We start from the raw sequence: 16,342 nt of genomic DNA, 5'->3' as shown, positions 1-16,342 counted from the left end.
CGCACACCTCAAACTACAGCACACCCTCATTTCAAGCGACATTTAAATTGTTTAGGGGGTCAGATCCAGATTTCTCCTAGCATCCAAGAAAGATGTCACGCCAACTTGTGTCAAGTATGTCAACATGTTAATAGTTTCGCCTTCTGAGGAATTCTACATCCACCAATTTAGGTTTCAGTTTTCTGGTGGCGGTTTCCAGTGCGGAAGACGACACTGTAGGTTTTACTGTCCATTTATGGCAAACAAAAGGCAAACAAATATTCCTTAACAATAAATGATTCAGCCAAAAATAGAGTTAAGGGAAAAAGAACAAACATCCAAAACATGTTGTAAGCAACCAAACTCAAAGCCACTGGTAAGATTATACTTGCCATTGGCTTTGAGTTTGGTAAATGAGAGTGGACAAGAATTTTATTTTTTGAATGGTAAAGTTGGTTATGGTGGTTGGTTTGTTTTTTTACCAACAGCCACACTGAGAAGTAAGTAAGGTATGCATTCAAAGGTTCTCAAGAAGCCATGTTCTGAGCCCAGGAGCATAATCTGCAGCCCTGCCGAACTGCAGCCCAGACACAGAGAGCCCCAATCTTACCTCAAGCTTAATCTTCTCTAGCTCCGCTCGAAGCAAGTCAGCTTCTTTCTTCAGGTTTTCAATTTGGAGATCCCTGGGAATAAAGGGAATCATGCTCAACTTCTGAGCTGGTGTAGAGCACAGCGCATAGCTAAACTATGTAATTCGCTACCATAAGATGTAGTGATGGCCACCAATTTGGATGGCTTTAAAAAGGGGTTTGATACATTCATGGAGGAGAAGGCTAACCATGGCTACTAATCCTGATGGCTCTATGCTACCTCCATATCAGAGGCAGTATGCCCATGTACTCCAGTTGCTGGGGAACATGGGCGGGACGGCAATGCTGTTGCACTCATGCCCTGCTTGTGGGTTCCTGGTTGACAGCTGGTTGGCCACTGTGTGAACAGAATGCTAGACTAGATGGACCCTTGGTCTGATCCAGCAGGTTCTTAGCTCCTTAGAACAGTGGTGAAGGGTATCGGCTATGAACTCCATCTCCCCAGGTCAAATTGCACCTTGAGTATGGCGTCAGCAGGTGGTCTTTAAGCCCATAATTTCCTCCTGCCCTCTCTCCCTGCCTCAATCTGCCCACTTCCCAACAGTAATATGGGGAAAACAACTGGGGGCCTGCAACAAAATGTTGCAGCATAAAGTGCTCCTGTTCAGGGTTCCAGCCAGCCAGACATGCTCTCCAAGATGCTGTATTCCATTCCCGCTCCTTCTCTGATTTTCTGGGTTCACCTGCCTCCAACAGTCAGCCAGCATGTTCAGTCCTCACTGGGCTGTATGAGGGGTTTCACTCCCCCATCCTTGGATGTTTCTTCTCTTACGTTCTTTGCAGTTCTGCAGAGCAGGGGTTTCCCGAAGCCTGCATCCCTCTTGTGCTTGGATGGTGCCACCTTGGCTGCACAAGGACCAGCACTTGGAGAACTGCGTTTGCTATTAGGATGTATGATAACACTGGCCCACCTTACAGGGTTGTTATGCATATGCAGCTGTCTCTTTTGAACAATCCAAGCGCTATATAAATGCTCAACCTCGTTATTAAGATGCTGGCTAAAAGATGACCTTCACCGATGCAATGAATATGAAGTTGAGCACACTCGGGGAGAGAGCGCAAGGACAGGAAGGCCTGGCGTGCTATGGTCCATGGGGTCACGAAGAGTCGGACACGACTGAACGACTGAACAACAACAAAAAGATGACCTTGGTTTTGCTGACAAACAGCCTTACCTGTCGTCTCTTGTACCGTTGGGCGGTCCGAAGGTCTGTTCAAAGATATCAGACGCATTCTACAAAAGATAAAAGAAATCCAAAGGATTGACAGTGGGGGAGGAGCACCCCAGATGCAGTGTTGTATGCATGCTTTATATTCCCAGGCTCATAGAGGGAGAGACCGCACAATTTTATTTTCTCTCTCTAAGAAATAGATAAAATGCACCATCACAAACTGAACCGTTTCTCCAACGCTCTGGTGGTTAACCATTCTTCGGCACTCGCCCCTGTGTGGCGGAACCGAGACACGACAGTAGTAAAGGGAGCCCTGGAAATTTCAGCACAACTCTCTCCTGTGCTGGGACCTCTGCGTTTCATCACATAGCGGTCAACAAACGTCAGTAACCAAGGAACAGCTTGTAAAAGCAAACACCACTGGGAATATAGCGCAATGGCTGCCAAGAAGATTATGTGACAAAGTTTTAGATTCATAATGTGTTTCCCTGGGCCAACGGCCAAGACTGTAACTTGGCTAAATTCTAAGTGCCATTGTACTTATTCCTGTTTTATAGTATTTAAAAAATGTATATGCCTCTTCTCAACATTTTAAGAAACTTTTGCTCTCATGGCCACCCTCCAAACTTAAGTTTGAAGGGGCTCCTGAGGAAGGTCTCCGTAGATTACCCTAAGGAGAAGCACTTGGAAGTTAAGCTACTTTGTCAAGCAAACAACTCCCATGGTGAAAACGTCAGAAATCTGCGCCTTGTGTAACTTACGCAAATGAATCTACTTGCATAATTCATTCTGCTCAAGCAACAGCCTTCGCTCTTGTCTGACCCACCTTTAAATCCATTCTCCAGCAGGGGATCCAGGTCAAAATTTGTGATGGTATACATCCCACCTTCCCCTCACACCATCATCCCTGTTCCCCTACCTCATCTCATCTCTCAGGTGCTCCTAATCTTAAAGGAACTTTAAAAAAACAGCAAAAGGGCGATCGTCCCACGCAATGAATGCAGGAAGGGAAACTGTTAAATGACAGCATCTGACCATTTGAACTCGCATGTGCACATTTGCGTTGCCAAGTGCAGGGAATTTTCCCACAGCAGTTGTTCCTGGGTGGGGAAGTCTCACGATTTCATGTTCTTTTCCAGTCTCAACTCAGCAGTCTGGAGAGCCCGTGATGCATCTCACCTGCTGCTCTACGGTAGAGGCTGTGCTGATCTCAATCAAGTTCTCGGGTTCCTCATCTTCCGGGGCTTCCTCCGGGATCACCACTACAGGCTTCACGTGCTCCGCCAGAGCGGATGCCCGCAGAAAGTTAGGGGGGTTCTGGGGGGGGGGGGACAGCAAAAGGAGTCAGACACTGGCAGTGAAAGTAAAACACAACTATACTACATCCCCTAAAATGCAGCTTTACAAGCTTTGGCCTACTTAGCCACCCAGAGCCCCTTGGACTGGGTGGCGCTCTCTCTCTCTCTCTCTCTCTCTCATACACATGCACACGTGCACGCACACACAAATAATTCTAGGGTCATCTGATCCCATTCCAGGAAAAGCTTTAGAAGGGTGGGAGGGAAAGAGATGGTACCTCAGGCAGCCGTGAGATCTGGATGAGCCGCTTGAAATACAGCATGTCTGATGCTCTTCTGAAAAAGCTTTTAAGGCTACAGAGAGAAAACAGGAGATCTATCAACACAGAGGCCAAGATTAGGTAGCGCGCTTCTTAAGAAAGTACGGAGAGCCCTGCTAGATCAGGCGATGAGGGCATAACATGACAGATGGGGGACTTCAACTTCATCGTTAATGGTCACACACAGCAACTGTCTTCCTTTCTGATCTGAGCTGGGAATCAAATACTGGAGGTTCAGTACCAAAATACAAGGGCAGCACAGTTACAAAGGGTGTGTGCAGCACCCTCCTTTACCTAGAAGAGGCAAGGTATGCAAACAGAGCATTCTCTCAATCCTGGGGTCTCCAGTGTGGAGCCTGTGGGAACCAATGTGTTCGCAGACACTTCTCCTGGTGCCCACAACGCGCCCTGCCCCTCCCAGTTGTAATTTTTTTCTTACGATTTTAAACAAATACATTTGTTTTAAGTGGGAGGCTGCAAAGTGACATGCTGCCCTCCAGCACCACCTTCATTTGTGTTCCAAAGAGTGGGTTTCTGTTGTGGAACTCCGGCCCCACCTCTGCCTTGGACTCAAGTTTCTTGGGAAAGCGACTTTTATTTTAGTCTCACCAGTTTGGCACCTGGGTTTGCGACTGGTCACACCCTCCATGGCAGCCATTTTGTGAGACTGCCTACGACACGCAACATTCCAAATGTGCCCACCTACTGACCCAAAAGTCTCTGTTCTTGGGTGCTCTATGTAGGCTGATTTGGGAGGAAGAGGACAAGAATGAACCACGGTGGAAGGGTTACACACACCTCACCCCGCACAGTTGACACAATGAAGTTCACAGCCCGCCCACACTCATTCTGGGGGTCTTCCTCATCATGCATAATTTGGCCCTCCTGGAAAGCTAAACCTGTATCTAGCCTGTACCACTTCAGTCCGCATTTGGGGGACTCACTTGAGCAAATGCTCCTCCAGACAAAAATAAGTAACTTAATATAGAAAGCTTGGCATCAAGGAGAAGGTTAGGGTAGAACTCAGACTCCCAAGTTCTGCTATGCGGAGAGATCTCAGTTTGTTTTTTGCTTTCAGTGGAGGAGCATTCAATCATATGAGGTTCCCCCCACACCACCATTCTGAAGTAGTGCAGCCCATGGAGAAACGGGCCTCAAATCGCCTCACCTACGGAACTGCTCATGGAACCGGTCCCGATGTCCTTGCAATGTATCGGCCGGCAGACCTGAGGCAGCCGAGGAGACAAAAGGAAAGGAGCAGGAGGTCAGATCCTTTATAAAGCAGCACGGGCCAAGATGGTGGGGTCACGTTTTGGGGCAAAATCAGGAAGACTTTGGCCACAATCCAGCCAAATGGGGGTTTCAGCCTTGCTTTTGGAACAGCGGGCTGGGGAAAACAGCAGCTCTCCGTGGCTTTTGGGATACCAGGAGGAGTTCCCGAAGCAAATGGTGAAATATAGTCTGAGGAGCTGTTCCAAAGGAAGACCCCCTAGCGCCCCTCCATGCCTCCAGGGGCAGTGCTTTGTAAACCATTTTCATCTATAAAAGTGTACACAGCCTTGGATGCCAGCGGATGGCAGACAAGGCACTTTGCTTATTTATTTAAGCACAAGTCCACGGTAGAGTACCGACTGCATGCAGAAAGTTTATTTATTTGTTTGTTTGTTTAATTTATATCCCATCTGTCTGCCAAAAAATGGCACTCAAGGTGGCCAACAACAAAATTCAGATCAGAGGCAAAATCTGAATTAAAAAGTAACATAAAAACAAATAAATTAAAAACACCACCACCACCACAAAAATAAAATAAACTGCACCAAACAATTAAAATTCAGGTTCAAAACATCCAGGTTTAATCCCAGGCATCCCTAGTTAAAAAGGATGAAGTAGCAGATGATGGGGAAATATTTTCTCTGGCTGAGGCCCAACCGGAATAGGGGTAGATGGACCAATGCTCTAAATCGGTGTAAGGCAGCTTCATACACTCATATAAGCCAGGGACAGGCAACCTGGTACCCTCCAGGTGTTTTGGACTACAACTCCCATAAACTCCAACCTTTGGCCATGGTGGCTGGAGCAGGTAGGAGTTGTAGTCCAAAACATCTGGGGCAGTATCCAACTGTGTCAGCCTATTAGCGCAAACGACGTTCTGCCAGCGGAAACTGGGTTCTGAACTATGCGCAAGAGAAGAATCTAATCAAGTAACCTCCCTTGTAGACCGTGGGAATGCTGTAGACATAATATACCTTGACTTCAGCAAAGCTTTCAACAAAGTGCCCCATGATATCCTGATGAGCAAACTAGCTCAAAGTGGGCTAGATGATACAACGATCCGGTGGATCCACAGTTGGCTACAGAATCGGACTCAAAGAGTGCTTATCAATGGGACCTTCTCAAACTGGGGAGAGGTAACGAGTGGGGTACCGCAGGGCTCAGTCCTGGGCCCAGTGCTCTTCAACATTTGTATTAATGACTTGGAGGAGGAGGTGCAGGGAATGCTGATCAAATTTGCAGATGACACAAAATTGGGCAGGATAGCTAATACTTTGGAAGACAGAAACAAAACTCAAAGTGATCTTGACAGACTGGAGCGCTGGGTAGAAAACAACAGATGACATTTAATAGGGATAAATGCCACGTTCTGCACCTAGGAAAAAGAAACCAAATGCACAGTTACAAGATGGGGGATACATGGCTCAACAACACTACAAGCGAGAAGGATCTTGGAATTGTTGTCAATCACAAGCTGATGATGAGCCAACAGTGTGATGTGGCTGCAAAAAAGGCCAATACTATTTTGGGCTGCATTAATAAAAGCATAGCTTCCAAATCCCGGGAAGTACTAGTTCCCCTCTACTCAGCACTGGTTAGGCCTCATCTGGAGTACTGTGCCCAGTTCTGGGCACCACATTTTAAGAAGGATGCAGACAAACTGGAGGGTTCAGAGGAGGGCAACAAAGATGATCAGGGGACTGGAAACAAAGCCCTGTGAGGAGAGACTGAAAGAACTGGGCATGTTTAGCCTTAAGAAGAGAAGACTGAAGGGAGATATGATAGCGCTCTTCAAGGACTTGAAAGGCTGTCACAGAGAGGAAGGCCAGGATCTCTTCTCCATCATCCCAGAGTGCAGGACACAGAATAATGGGCCCAAGTGACAGGAAGCCAGATTCTGGCTGAACATCAGGAAAAACTTCCCGACTGTTAAAGCAATATGATAATGGAACCCATTCCCTAAGGAGGTGGTGGGCTCTCCCACACTGGAGGCATTCAAGACAAGGCTGGACAGCCATTAGGGATGCTCTGACTTGGATTCCTGCACTGAGCGGGAGGTTGGACTCGATGGTCTTGTAGGCCCCTTCCAACCCGACTATTCGATGATTCTAAAGTGACGTTTGCACAATCTGTTTTGCATCACTCTTGTGTGAGCCATTGTGCAGCTGGTTATGCAACTGCCTGCACCCACTGGGCGACACGATGTGCGACGCACTGTGCAGCCAGCTGCGTAAGCATAATGCCCAACCGCGCGCAGGGTGGAACGTTCCAGCGGCGCTCCGCTGGCTGTTTGTGCTTGCGGGATGTCTCTGCTGGATGGCACCCCTGAAGAGCCCCAGGCTGCCCATCCTGTCATGAGCATTTGTAGAAGCAGCGGCCTAGATGTCAGACGCATTCAGGGGCGAAAGCGCTCCATTCACACCCAAAATGAGGAGGACTTCCCAGCAGTCAAGAAGAGGAGGTGGCTTCCGTGCTTCGCTTGCTCCCCGTCTTTCCCACAGCTACAGGAGCAAAGATTAACGAGTGCAAAATAAGCTAACTGGATGCAAAGAATAATCCTCTCCATTGTGAACCTGGCTTTCCTTAGCGCAGGGCTTAGGCAAACCTGTCTGCAGCACACATAAAAGAGGTCATTCTGTCCCACTTGGAGGCTCCACGGGGAAATCTGAATCCTGAACAGACTCATTTGTCGCAGGGCTCCAATTTCTCCCCGGAAAAGACAATGGCACAGTTGTAATCGAGCTCCCAAATGGAAGGTGAAATTAAAAACTTTGAATGCTGTTTTTCCTGCTTGGGGAATCCCTGTCGAAGCTTCCCTTTCTTAAAAGCAAAAAAATAAACCAAAAAACAACACACCCCACTGTAAGGAAGGAAACTAGTTAAAAGCATTCCAGGAAGGGAAGAGCAGAGGTTTATCATCCCACAACAGGTATTGTACGAGCATTTCCACACATACACAGCCAAGGGAAGTGTTACCACCACCCAGCCTCAAGCAGTAGGAACAGCTCCGTTGGGCAGAGCCAGCCCAAGGTGCTTGGCTGCATGAGGTGAAGAACAAGATGGCACCCTTCCCATTCCATGTACAAAAGCCACCTGGACGGACAATTCATTCTTTCTTTGACACTGGCAGTGGGACAGCATCCTCCGCCGCTCAGGGGCCCAGGCAGACTCTCCTCCAACACCTCACTGCCACCTCCCAGCACCTGCCGCCTGAGGCGAATGCCTCGCTCTGCCTATTGGCAGGACCAGCCCTGTCATTGTGGAATATTCACAACAGAATCCACATACCTTTAACAGCTAGGCAGCCCTGCCTTTTAAACATAGTCTTGCTGTCCGTTGATCTGTAATGTCATTTATGGCATTTTAATATTGTAAAGCCACTTTCAAGAGCTATTTGCTTGGTGGGAAAGCCGTGTATAAACACTTAAACAAACAGCAGGCACCTGAAAGCTAAATCCCCTCAGGGAAAAAAGAAAAACAACAACCCCAAAATCTCTAGTGTAGGACAGCACTGAGCTGCGAATCATGAAATCTCCCGTTCAAATCTTAGCTCAGCACAAAAAGGAAAGAAACCAAACAAAAAAACTCACCAAGTAACCTTAGGGAAGTTGCACCCTCTCTTATCTTCACCACTACCATCCAGCTGCAATATGGGGAGAAATCTTACAGGGCTGTTGAAAAGGTTACTGACCAGGTATGCAGAGTACCCTCAAAAATCAGCCTTCCCCAAGCTCCAGATGTGTTGGACTGCAGCACCCATCATTCCCAGCCAGCATGGCCATTGGAATGATGTGAGTTGCAGTCCCCTAATGCCTTCTTAGTTTCAGCAGCCTAACTTGGGTGCTATAGAAATGTAATAAAGGCGCAATCCTGTGCATGCTTAGACAAAAAAAAGGCCTACAATGGCTGGCTGAGGCATGCTGGGAGTTGAAGGCCTTTTTTCTGTCTAAACATGCACAGGATTGTGTCCTAAATTAAAGGAAGGAAGGAAGGAAGGAAGGAAGGAAGGAAGGAAGGAAGGAAGGAAGGAATAAAAACACAGGAGATTTACAGGAGAAGTTGACACCGTCTGGACCCTGCTGTCCTAAGATTCCGTGTTTGAGGCAGGGTGATTGCACAATGGAAGTCTCATCTGTCTGAAAGCATCCTCAGGTACAGATCTTCAGCACCACCTGCTACCTGATCCTTTTAACTGGAGATGCCAGGGGTTGAACCTGGGACCTTCCACCTGCAAAGGGTGTACCTTACGAGGGAGCTGTGATCCTAAACTGAATTAAATAACAATTGTTCTAGCTGCAGGAAATGCAACCTCCTGATCCTACCGGCATTAGCAAACCAAAAACCGCAGAGCATTGCCTCAGCCATGTATATACTTCCACCACCTCCCCCCCGAGAGCTACTTACAGGAATGGAGCTTGAACATCAGTTTAACGGTGTAATGGTAAAGATGGCTACAGTCTTGGATCACCTGGATGAGGGGAGCCAGGCGGCATTGGACTGCTGACATCTGGGAGACGGCCATGGAGGTGTTGAGCTGTCTGAAAACTGAGCAGAAGAAGGAAGGAAGCGTAGTTCCATATACCAATCTGAGGCGTGCGTTTGCTGTACTTTATCTTTATATATTGTGACACGCCTTGACTGTCCTCTATGGGTTTTTAACAACTACAATTACACTGTTATTGTCAGGCCTACGGGTACTCTGTGTGCGTGTGTAAAACAAGTGAAAGACAAAACAGAGATAGATTAAGGGTGCAATCCTATCGCTGCTAGTCAGCAGCTAGTCAGTCAGCAGCAGAGCCTGCAGTCTAAGGATGGTTCCCTGAGAACTGACCTCCACTGACTTCCACCCCCCGACACACTGCCTCATAGGCAGTGCGGATCAGCCCCGTGCGCCATGCTCGTAAGAGGAGCACAAAGCCGTGAAAACGGGGCGTTCCTGGGGGTGGGCCAGGGCGGGCGGAAGTGCCTTTCTGACGCTTCCTATGTGTCGTCCGGCCTCTTCCCCGCCCCCCGCCCGCTCCAACTTCCTGTGGCTAGACAGCTGAAATGCTGCTCCTGCCCTGCATTGGATAGGCGGTCGCCTCTGAGTTCAGAGGCGGCCGCCTATCCCAATACATTTGCACCCTAATACTAATAAACATGTTCATTTATGCATTACAGTTTATTAAAAAGATATCCTGCCTTTCCATTACAAAACAGTACTCAAGGTGGTCAAATTAGTTCACTGTTTTGGCAGAGGAAGGTGGAAGCTGAAACATTAAACTCAGGGACGGGGAACCTATGACCCTCCCAATGTTGTTAGACTCCAACTTTCATCAGCCCCGGCCTGCACGGCCAATGGTCAGGAATGATGGGTGTTCCAGTCCAACAAGTTCCTGAGGGCCGTAGGTTCTCCAACCCTGGATTTACGGAACAGGGTTATGGGCGCCACCCTCTGCATGTGCTGGCTGGGGCATGCTAGGAGTTTTAGTACTTTTTTCTGTCTAAACATACAGAGGGTGGCGCCCTAAATCTTTGTTTTGCCATTCGCTTAAATCTCTGCTTTGTCATTTGCTTATTTTTCATGATATTTAGTGTTTGACAGAACTCTTTTAGGATCCAGAGGATGTTGTTTGCAGTGCTGTTCAGTTATATATTAAAATCAAATCAATCAGTCATATGCACCAACACACATAATATATAATGATTCAGTGATAAGAGAAACTGAATTCTGCAGGCTGTATAGAAAGAACAGTGGAACTTTACACGATTGCTCCAATGAGTCTGCACGAGAAAACCGTCTCAATGACTACGCCTCCATAATCAGAGGCAGGATCTCTCCAGGGATAACACACAGCAGATGGCGCCCTGCTTCACACTGTACTGGTGGACTATGTGGACCTGGCAGGCTCACTGACGGAGACAGAGGGCTCAGTGGGCCAGGGAACTTTTGTTTCAAGCCAGCACAGTGATGCCTCATTTCCTGCACTGTTTACATCCTAGGCTAGGAAAGGTGTCGGGCGCCAGGCCTTTAAGGAATCGGCATGCAGGAGCAGGTATCCATGATTTCCCCATCACCAAGTTGGTGGCTGCTGTTCCCACCACCTCTGTTTGCTCAGGTTGCTCCTGGGTAGAAGCGAGCACGATCTGGCCAGATTATAAAAGCTTTATCATTAACTAGGAGTGTACACAACCTTGCCTGCAGGCAGAAGGAAGGCCAGGTTCACATGACAACATGGAATCAAACAAGTGGCAGGGGAGAGGATGAACAACGGCACAACCACAACCTCCAACACCAGGAAGGCAAGCCCATTCAAGGCCCTGCACACCAAGGGAACCCCAAAACAGCTCTGTGCTAAGAAATGCCACGTGCAAAGTCCGCGGTAGGAATGCACTTGCGTTGTTCCAAGCAAAGACAGGGTTCTTTTCTAAGCTTCTACAGCCAACAGCTAGAAATAATGGGCCCCGATAGCTTGGAGGTGCTTGCTTAAATGAGCATTAATGCCAGCAGCTATCAAAGCCAGAGTGGAGGCAGAGGCCAGCGTTTTGCCTCTGAGTGTAGAGTAACTGCTAAAGAAAAAGAAACACTGGAGAACTGGAATGGAGCCATCGAAGAAAGACATCTGGGTTGTTGTTCCTTTTTGCAGTTGACGGAGGGTTCCAAGGACTGGTATAATTTATACAGGTTGCAGAATTCAGATCTTTTGTGCAGAATCTATACGTTACGTTGGCACAGAATTTTGAGTTTATTTTACTGCAGAATGCACTATTTAATAGTTGTTTTTTAAACCCGCTTTTCGGGGTATCTCTCAAAGTGGTTTACGGAATCACCAATATAAGATGATAAATTATGAAAACAATAAAACAGCAAGAACACAACATTAAAACACCACGAGGGGTTGGCAGCTTACCAGAAAACCAGCAACCAGGCCTGATCCCATACTTTTAACAGCAGTTTGATCCACAGACATCAGCAGACCACAATGCTTATCACAATGCTGTGAAAAAGCTCTGCCTGCCAATTTCTGCAGATCACGTGGATGCTAAAGGCACAGGAGCAAGTCAAAATGGTCAGCTGGCAGTGCTGGAGTACATGCAGATCTGCCCATGTGCAAAGACAGGGAGAAAACAAATGGGGTACTAAATATTGAAAGGAAAACGAAGGATGGGTGCATCAACAGACAGCAGCATACCTGATTCTGACAATTTGAGTTCACAATCCATGTAGTCAAACATCTCAACTGTGAGCTGAAAGCTGCAGAAAATTTTTTTAAAAGAGAAAAAAGAATAAAACAATAGTAATCGACCGTCAAAACAGGCATTCATTAGCCTCCCTTTTTAAAGATAATATATACACCTCTGATGAACAGATGCCAGGGACTGATGGAATAGAACTTAACTCTCAAACCTCCTATAAACATAAGAAATGCCTTCCTGGACCAGATAGCATTTGGACATCGCAATGACAAGAACAAGCCTAGCTCCTCAACCCCCAGGCTCACAAGCTCCCCTCCTTCCCCTCTCTTCTCTTGGCAAGGAGCTTAGAAGCTTCCACAGCCATCTTTAGATTGACCACAGCTTAGTGGGTCACCCGAATGCTAAACTGTGGTTTGCTGAAACAAGCCAGCTTCCAAACCCATGGTGTGAAGTTGACTTGTTTCAAACAAACAATGGTTAAGACAGACCACAATTTCCTGGGTTCAGATGACATGGCAAGCCACGGTTAATCAAAATAGAAGGGAAAGCTTCCAAGCTCCTCTTTGCAGCCATGCTTAGGCCAGTATTTTTTTGACCCCAACAGCAGCCAAGCAGATGCCCTTGGAAACCTCACAAGCAGGATGTGAAGATGATACAACATCCTGTTAGTGTGTAGCACACAGTCATCAGAGGTATACTGCTTCTGAACATGGGGGCTCTGTCTAGCTATTTGGGCTAATAGCCATTGATAGTTCCATCTTCCATTCGTTTGCATCTTACTCGCCACTGGCTGAGTGCAGAGCTAGAGGGACTGCGGGTGACTGTCATGATGCGTTACGCTCTTATTTTTCAGTGGGAAGTGAAGCTGTATGCACCACTCTCTTGCTTAACCTCAGTGGTTTGCCTACTGAACACTTTCCTCTTTCCTCAGCTTCCTGCATGCAAGACCATTTTGGCAAGGAGAGAGATTCAGTCAGCTTTACGAAGCCCCACCCAGCATGGCCTATGGTCAAGGATTATGGGAGCAGTAGTCCAAAATATCTAGATGGCACCAGTTTGCCTACCCCTGTTGTACTAGATAAAAGCACGTCATACATTTGACTGAATCTGAGTGTTGCACGAGGGGCTGAAGGGTACGTCATGAAAACGTAAGCCACCATTTTGGAGGCATCCACCGTTTTTATGTCCATCTGTCCTAAGTGGTGAAGTCTTGTGCAGCACTGATTACACAGCTGGGTCTCTGCCCATGTATGGGGCAGCAACATCACTCCTGGGAAGGGAGGACACACACAGATGCAAAACCAAACCATGGTGGTTGTGTGCCTGAACCAACACAATCCCAAAAGCCACGCTTTGCCAACAGCCACGAACCTGGGATCTGAAGCCAGCCTATAGCTGACTGACAAACCATACTTTTGGCAAACCATGGTTTGGCGTTACATCCAAATCGATAAACTATGGTTTGAGATGTCACTTTGCCCTCAGAGGCTGCTATTTGCGGGATTCTCAGGGAAGGCAGTAGAAGAGGGAAACCACACAAGCCATGGTTTGCTTGTACACCTGGCAGACACAAATCCAGGTTTAGAGTCTACACTATGGTTAGCACATCTGAAACAACCCATAGGACACAGCCAACAAGCATGGGAGAATTTCTGAAGCATTCCCACTACCCAGAAAACCTTGATCCCATTCCTGTGCCCTGAAAGACTGGGCGACAGAGAGGACAAGATGCCAGGACACAATATTAACCGGGCTATCCCACAGTTGAAAGGAGGGAGGCCTGCCTGGTGTTCTGAGCACTGACTGAGAATATACATACCTATGGATCTTAGAGTACAAGGACAAAAAGTGTGTGGCCAGTTTTAATCCGGAAAAATAGAACAGATTAAAACAAAAACAAAAAAACACACAAACCTGTGACCAAGGTATCGGATGTCCAGGAAACACTGATCTGAGAGGATCAGCTATTACCAAAGCTAGGCAGCCAAGGAACTACTTGGGCTGTTGTCCAAAGCATGCTTAATGAGGCGCATTTCACTCTGGGAACGCTCCATTTACACCCAGGGAAGAAAGGCAGCCATTATGCTTTGTAAAAGATTTTGAATAATGTGGGGGAACTTACATGTTATTCACATCTGTTCCAGCAGCCTTTTCTAGCACCTCATCCGTCACTTCTAGGCCTGGGGGGAATTCGGGATGCTGAAGGGGGGAGAAACAAAACCAAGAATTGGCACTTGTTACCTTGCAGATTCCTACCCTGTGCTCAGCAAACCAAGGGAGACACACCGCACGTCCCGAGACACTCCACAGAGAGGGCTGCCTAAACCCTCTCTGTCTTGCCTGCACATGTCCAGCACGTTCACCTGTTAAGATGCATACATATGGCTGCACAAAACATTTTTATGGGCCAAGTCTTAGAGAAGAAGGTCTAATTCAGCCGAAGGTTAAGGTTGTCAACCTCCAGAAAACATGGGGCCACTCTGCGAGGTGGAGGCACTGTGAGGGGGAAGCAGGGTTGAGCACCACTTGGCAGGGCCGGGGCTGGAACTAGGTAGAATGGTGGGCAGCAAACAGCTGAACCTCAGCTTCTCTGCCCTCAGTACTGGTTGCCTAACAGAAACCAATTTTAGAAGTCAGACTAGAACAATATCCTCTAGAAGCCCAACCACAGTTTAAGGGCACAGCCCTCTCGGGATGCCCATCAGCCTCCCAACTTGGAAGCTGACGAGCATCCTATGCACAGCGGGAGGAGTGCAGAGGGGACTGGGGAGTCCGGCTTACGAAGAATCCTCCACTCTGTTTTTGCTAGATGGGCTTTTTCAACCATCTAGGTGGGGCTCTGTGGAACAGGAGGAAGGGAGGCTGGAGGATTCTTCGTAAACCGGCCTCCCGAGTCCGCTCCCCTCCTCGTCCACAGAAACGCCCCTTTCCCTCCTCTCTGAGGTCACTATCGCGAGCTCAGAGAGGAAGCCCACACGGTTCTCTCCACGCCGGCTGCAATGGGGAGGGGAGCTTGGACTCTTGGGTCTTACGCCAGAGCGCTGTCTCCGACCTCAGATCCAGGAATCCGAACTACCCCATGGTTCCCCAGACACTGTCTAGGGGCCACAGAATTGCTCTCCCTGGTGCCTTTTCATATCTTTCAACCGCAATAAACAAGGCTAGCTTCTTCACAGAGTAGAGCAGCCCATCCCTCAATATAAAGCTGTTTTTATATTATGCATAATATTGTATTTTTAAGGTTTTTAATCTTTTGTAAACAGCCAAGAGAGCTTTGGCTATTGGGCAGTATAGAAATGTAATAAATGAAATGAAATCCCTACAGCAAAGACCACTCGAAAAATTGCAAACAGTGGTGCAGCAACGTAATTTTAGACCCAGGACTTGATGTCTTATGAGGGGGTCTTTAGACAGTCATTTTGTGTTACTTCCATTGTGAAGCACACAACTAACATTTCTCTTTTCTGCCCCACCGTGCCCTGCCGTTGCTTGCTTTAGAACTACGTTTACATTCCTGATATGTTAGAAGGGGGAAATCCTGTTTGCCAACCTGATAAAAAATGAAAGATTCTGAGCATATGCAGTTACTCACTTAAGTCACTGCACCATTGTGACTACAGAAATCAAACGGAGCCTGCTACTGCTGTCCTGACGCTAAACACATTTGCTTAGGAAGAAGCCCCATTTTGTTGAAGAAAAGAATATATTTTTCAAGTAAAAAATAATAAAATGAGCATCTGTACACACGTGCAGGCCTGGCTGGCTGCCCCCTCACTATAAAATTTCCTTCCAAATAAGAAGGAAGAAAGGATGCTGCGGTCCTGGCATGGCCATGCTGGGCTGGTTTGCTGGCCCTGGGCCGGTTTGCTGCTGCTTCCATCACCTCAGCTCTCTGGTAGGCCCTTTGTGGTCCCCCAGGATGCAGGGCCCTGGAATTTGGTCCTAAGGTACCACTGGTTGCAAGAGGAGGGGAGTTATATAAAACAGAATTACCTTTAGGTGGAAGGAGATTTTGGTGAGCAAAAGTTTGGTATAAATATTTACAAGCTGGCCATAACGATCGTGTAGGTGACCCTGTCGAGGAAGAAAACGGGCACCTTATTTAAAAATGAAGACAAACACAGACAATCGACAACATCCAATGGTAGTCCTACATAAGCTAGGCCCATTCACTTCAATGGGTCTACTCTGTGTAGGAGTACCATTGGATACTGCCCTTGGATCTGCAAGCGGCAATCCCAAGTCAACCCCTTATATACACCCAGCCAATCTTTAAGATCGTCAGGGCAGGCCTTACTGGCCATTCAGAAATTAACAGAATGGCACCATGCAATGCCCCGATGGCAGGCCTTCTTGGTAGCAGCCCCCACCCTTTGGAAAATCCTCCCTGGGCACTTGTTCCTCCAGACTTGTAATTAAATTAGCTGTGCTACTCCATCTTACCGCTCCTAGTATTGCTCTTATTGTTGTTTGAA

At 47.5% G+C, this 16,342-nt stretch overlaps 1 protein-coding gene across 2 annotated transcripts in view; it reads right to left on the bottom strand.

The window, feature by feature from the left end:
* HIP1R (huntingtin interacting protein 1 related) overlaps positions 1-16,342 on the bottom strand; it is a 74,588-nt gene that overhangs the window by 22,914 nt on the left and 35,332 nt on the right. For both annotated transcript variants that reach the window (XM_084820032.1, XM_084820033.1), the window contains exons 5-13: positions 15,861-15,941; positions 13,990-14,066; positions 11,864-11,925; positions 9,096-9,236; positions 4,588-4,645; positions 3,378-3,453; positions 2,981-3,118; positions 1,805-1,863; positions 590-662 (exon numbers count right to left, since the gene is read on the bottom strand). In XM_084820032.1, the coding sequence (XP_084676158.1) occupies positions 590-662; positions 1,805-1,863; positions 2,981-3,118; positions 3,378-3,453; positions 4,588-4,645; positions 9,096-9,236; positions 11,864-11,925; positions 13,990-14,066; positions 15,861-15,941 (765 nt within the window). The remainder of the gene's footprint in view (positions 1-589; positions 663-1,804; positions 1,864-2,980; positions 3,119-3,377; positions 3,454-4,587; positions 4,646-9,095; positions 9,237-11,863; positions 11,926-13,989; positions 14,067-15,860; positions 15,942-16,342) is intronic.

This window comes from Heloderma suspectum, chromosome 13 (assembly GCF_057233095.1).
Source record: "Heloderma suspectum isolate Gila_16-S chromosome 13, 16-S_ref, whole genome shotgun sequence".
NCBI classification, from domain to species: domain Eukaryota; kingdom Metazoa; phylum Chordata; class Lepidosauria; order Squamata; family Helodermatidae; genus Heloderma; species Heloderma suspectum.
Note: the sequence above shows the minus strand (reverse complement) of the source record. Positions and strands in the feature narration are given on the sequence as shown.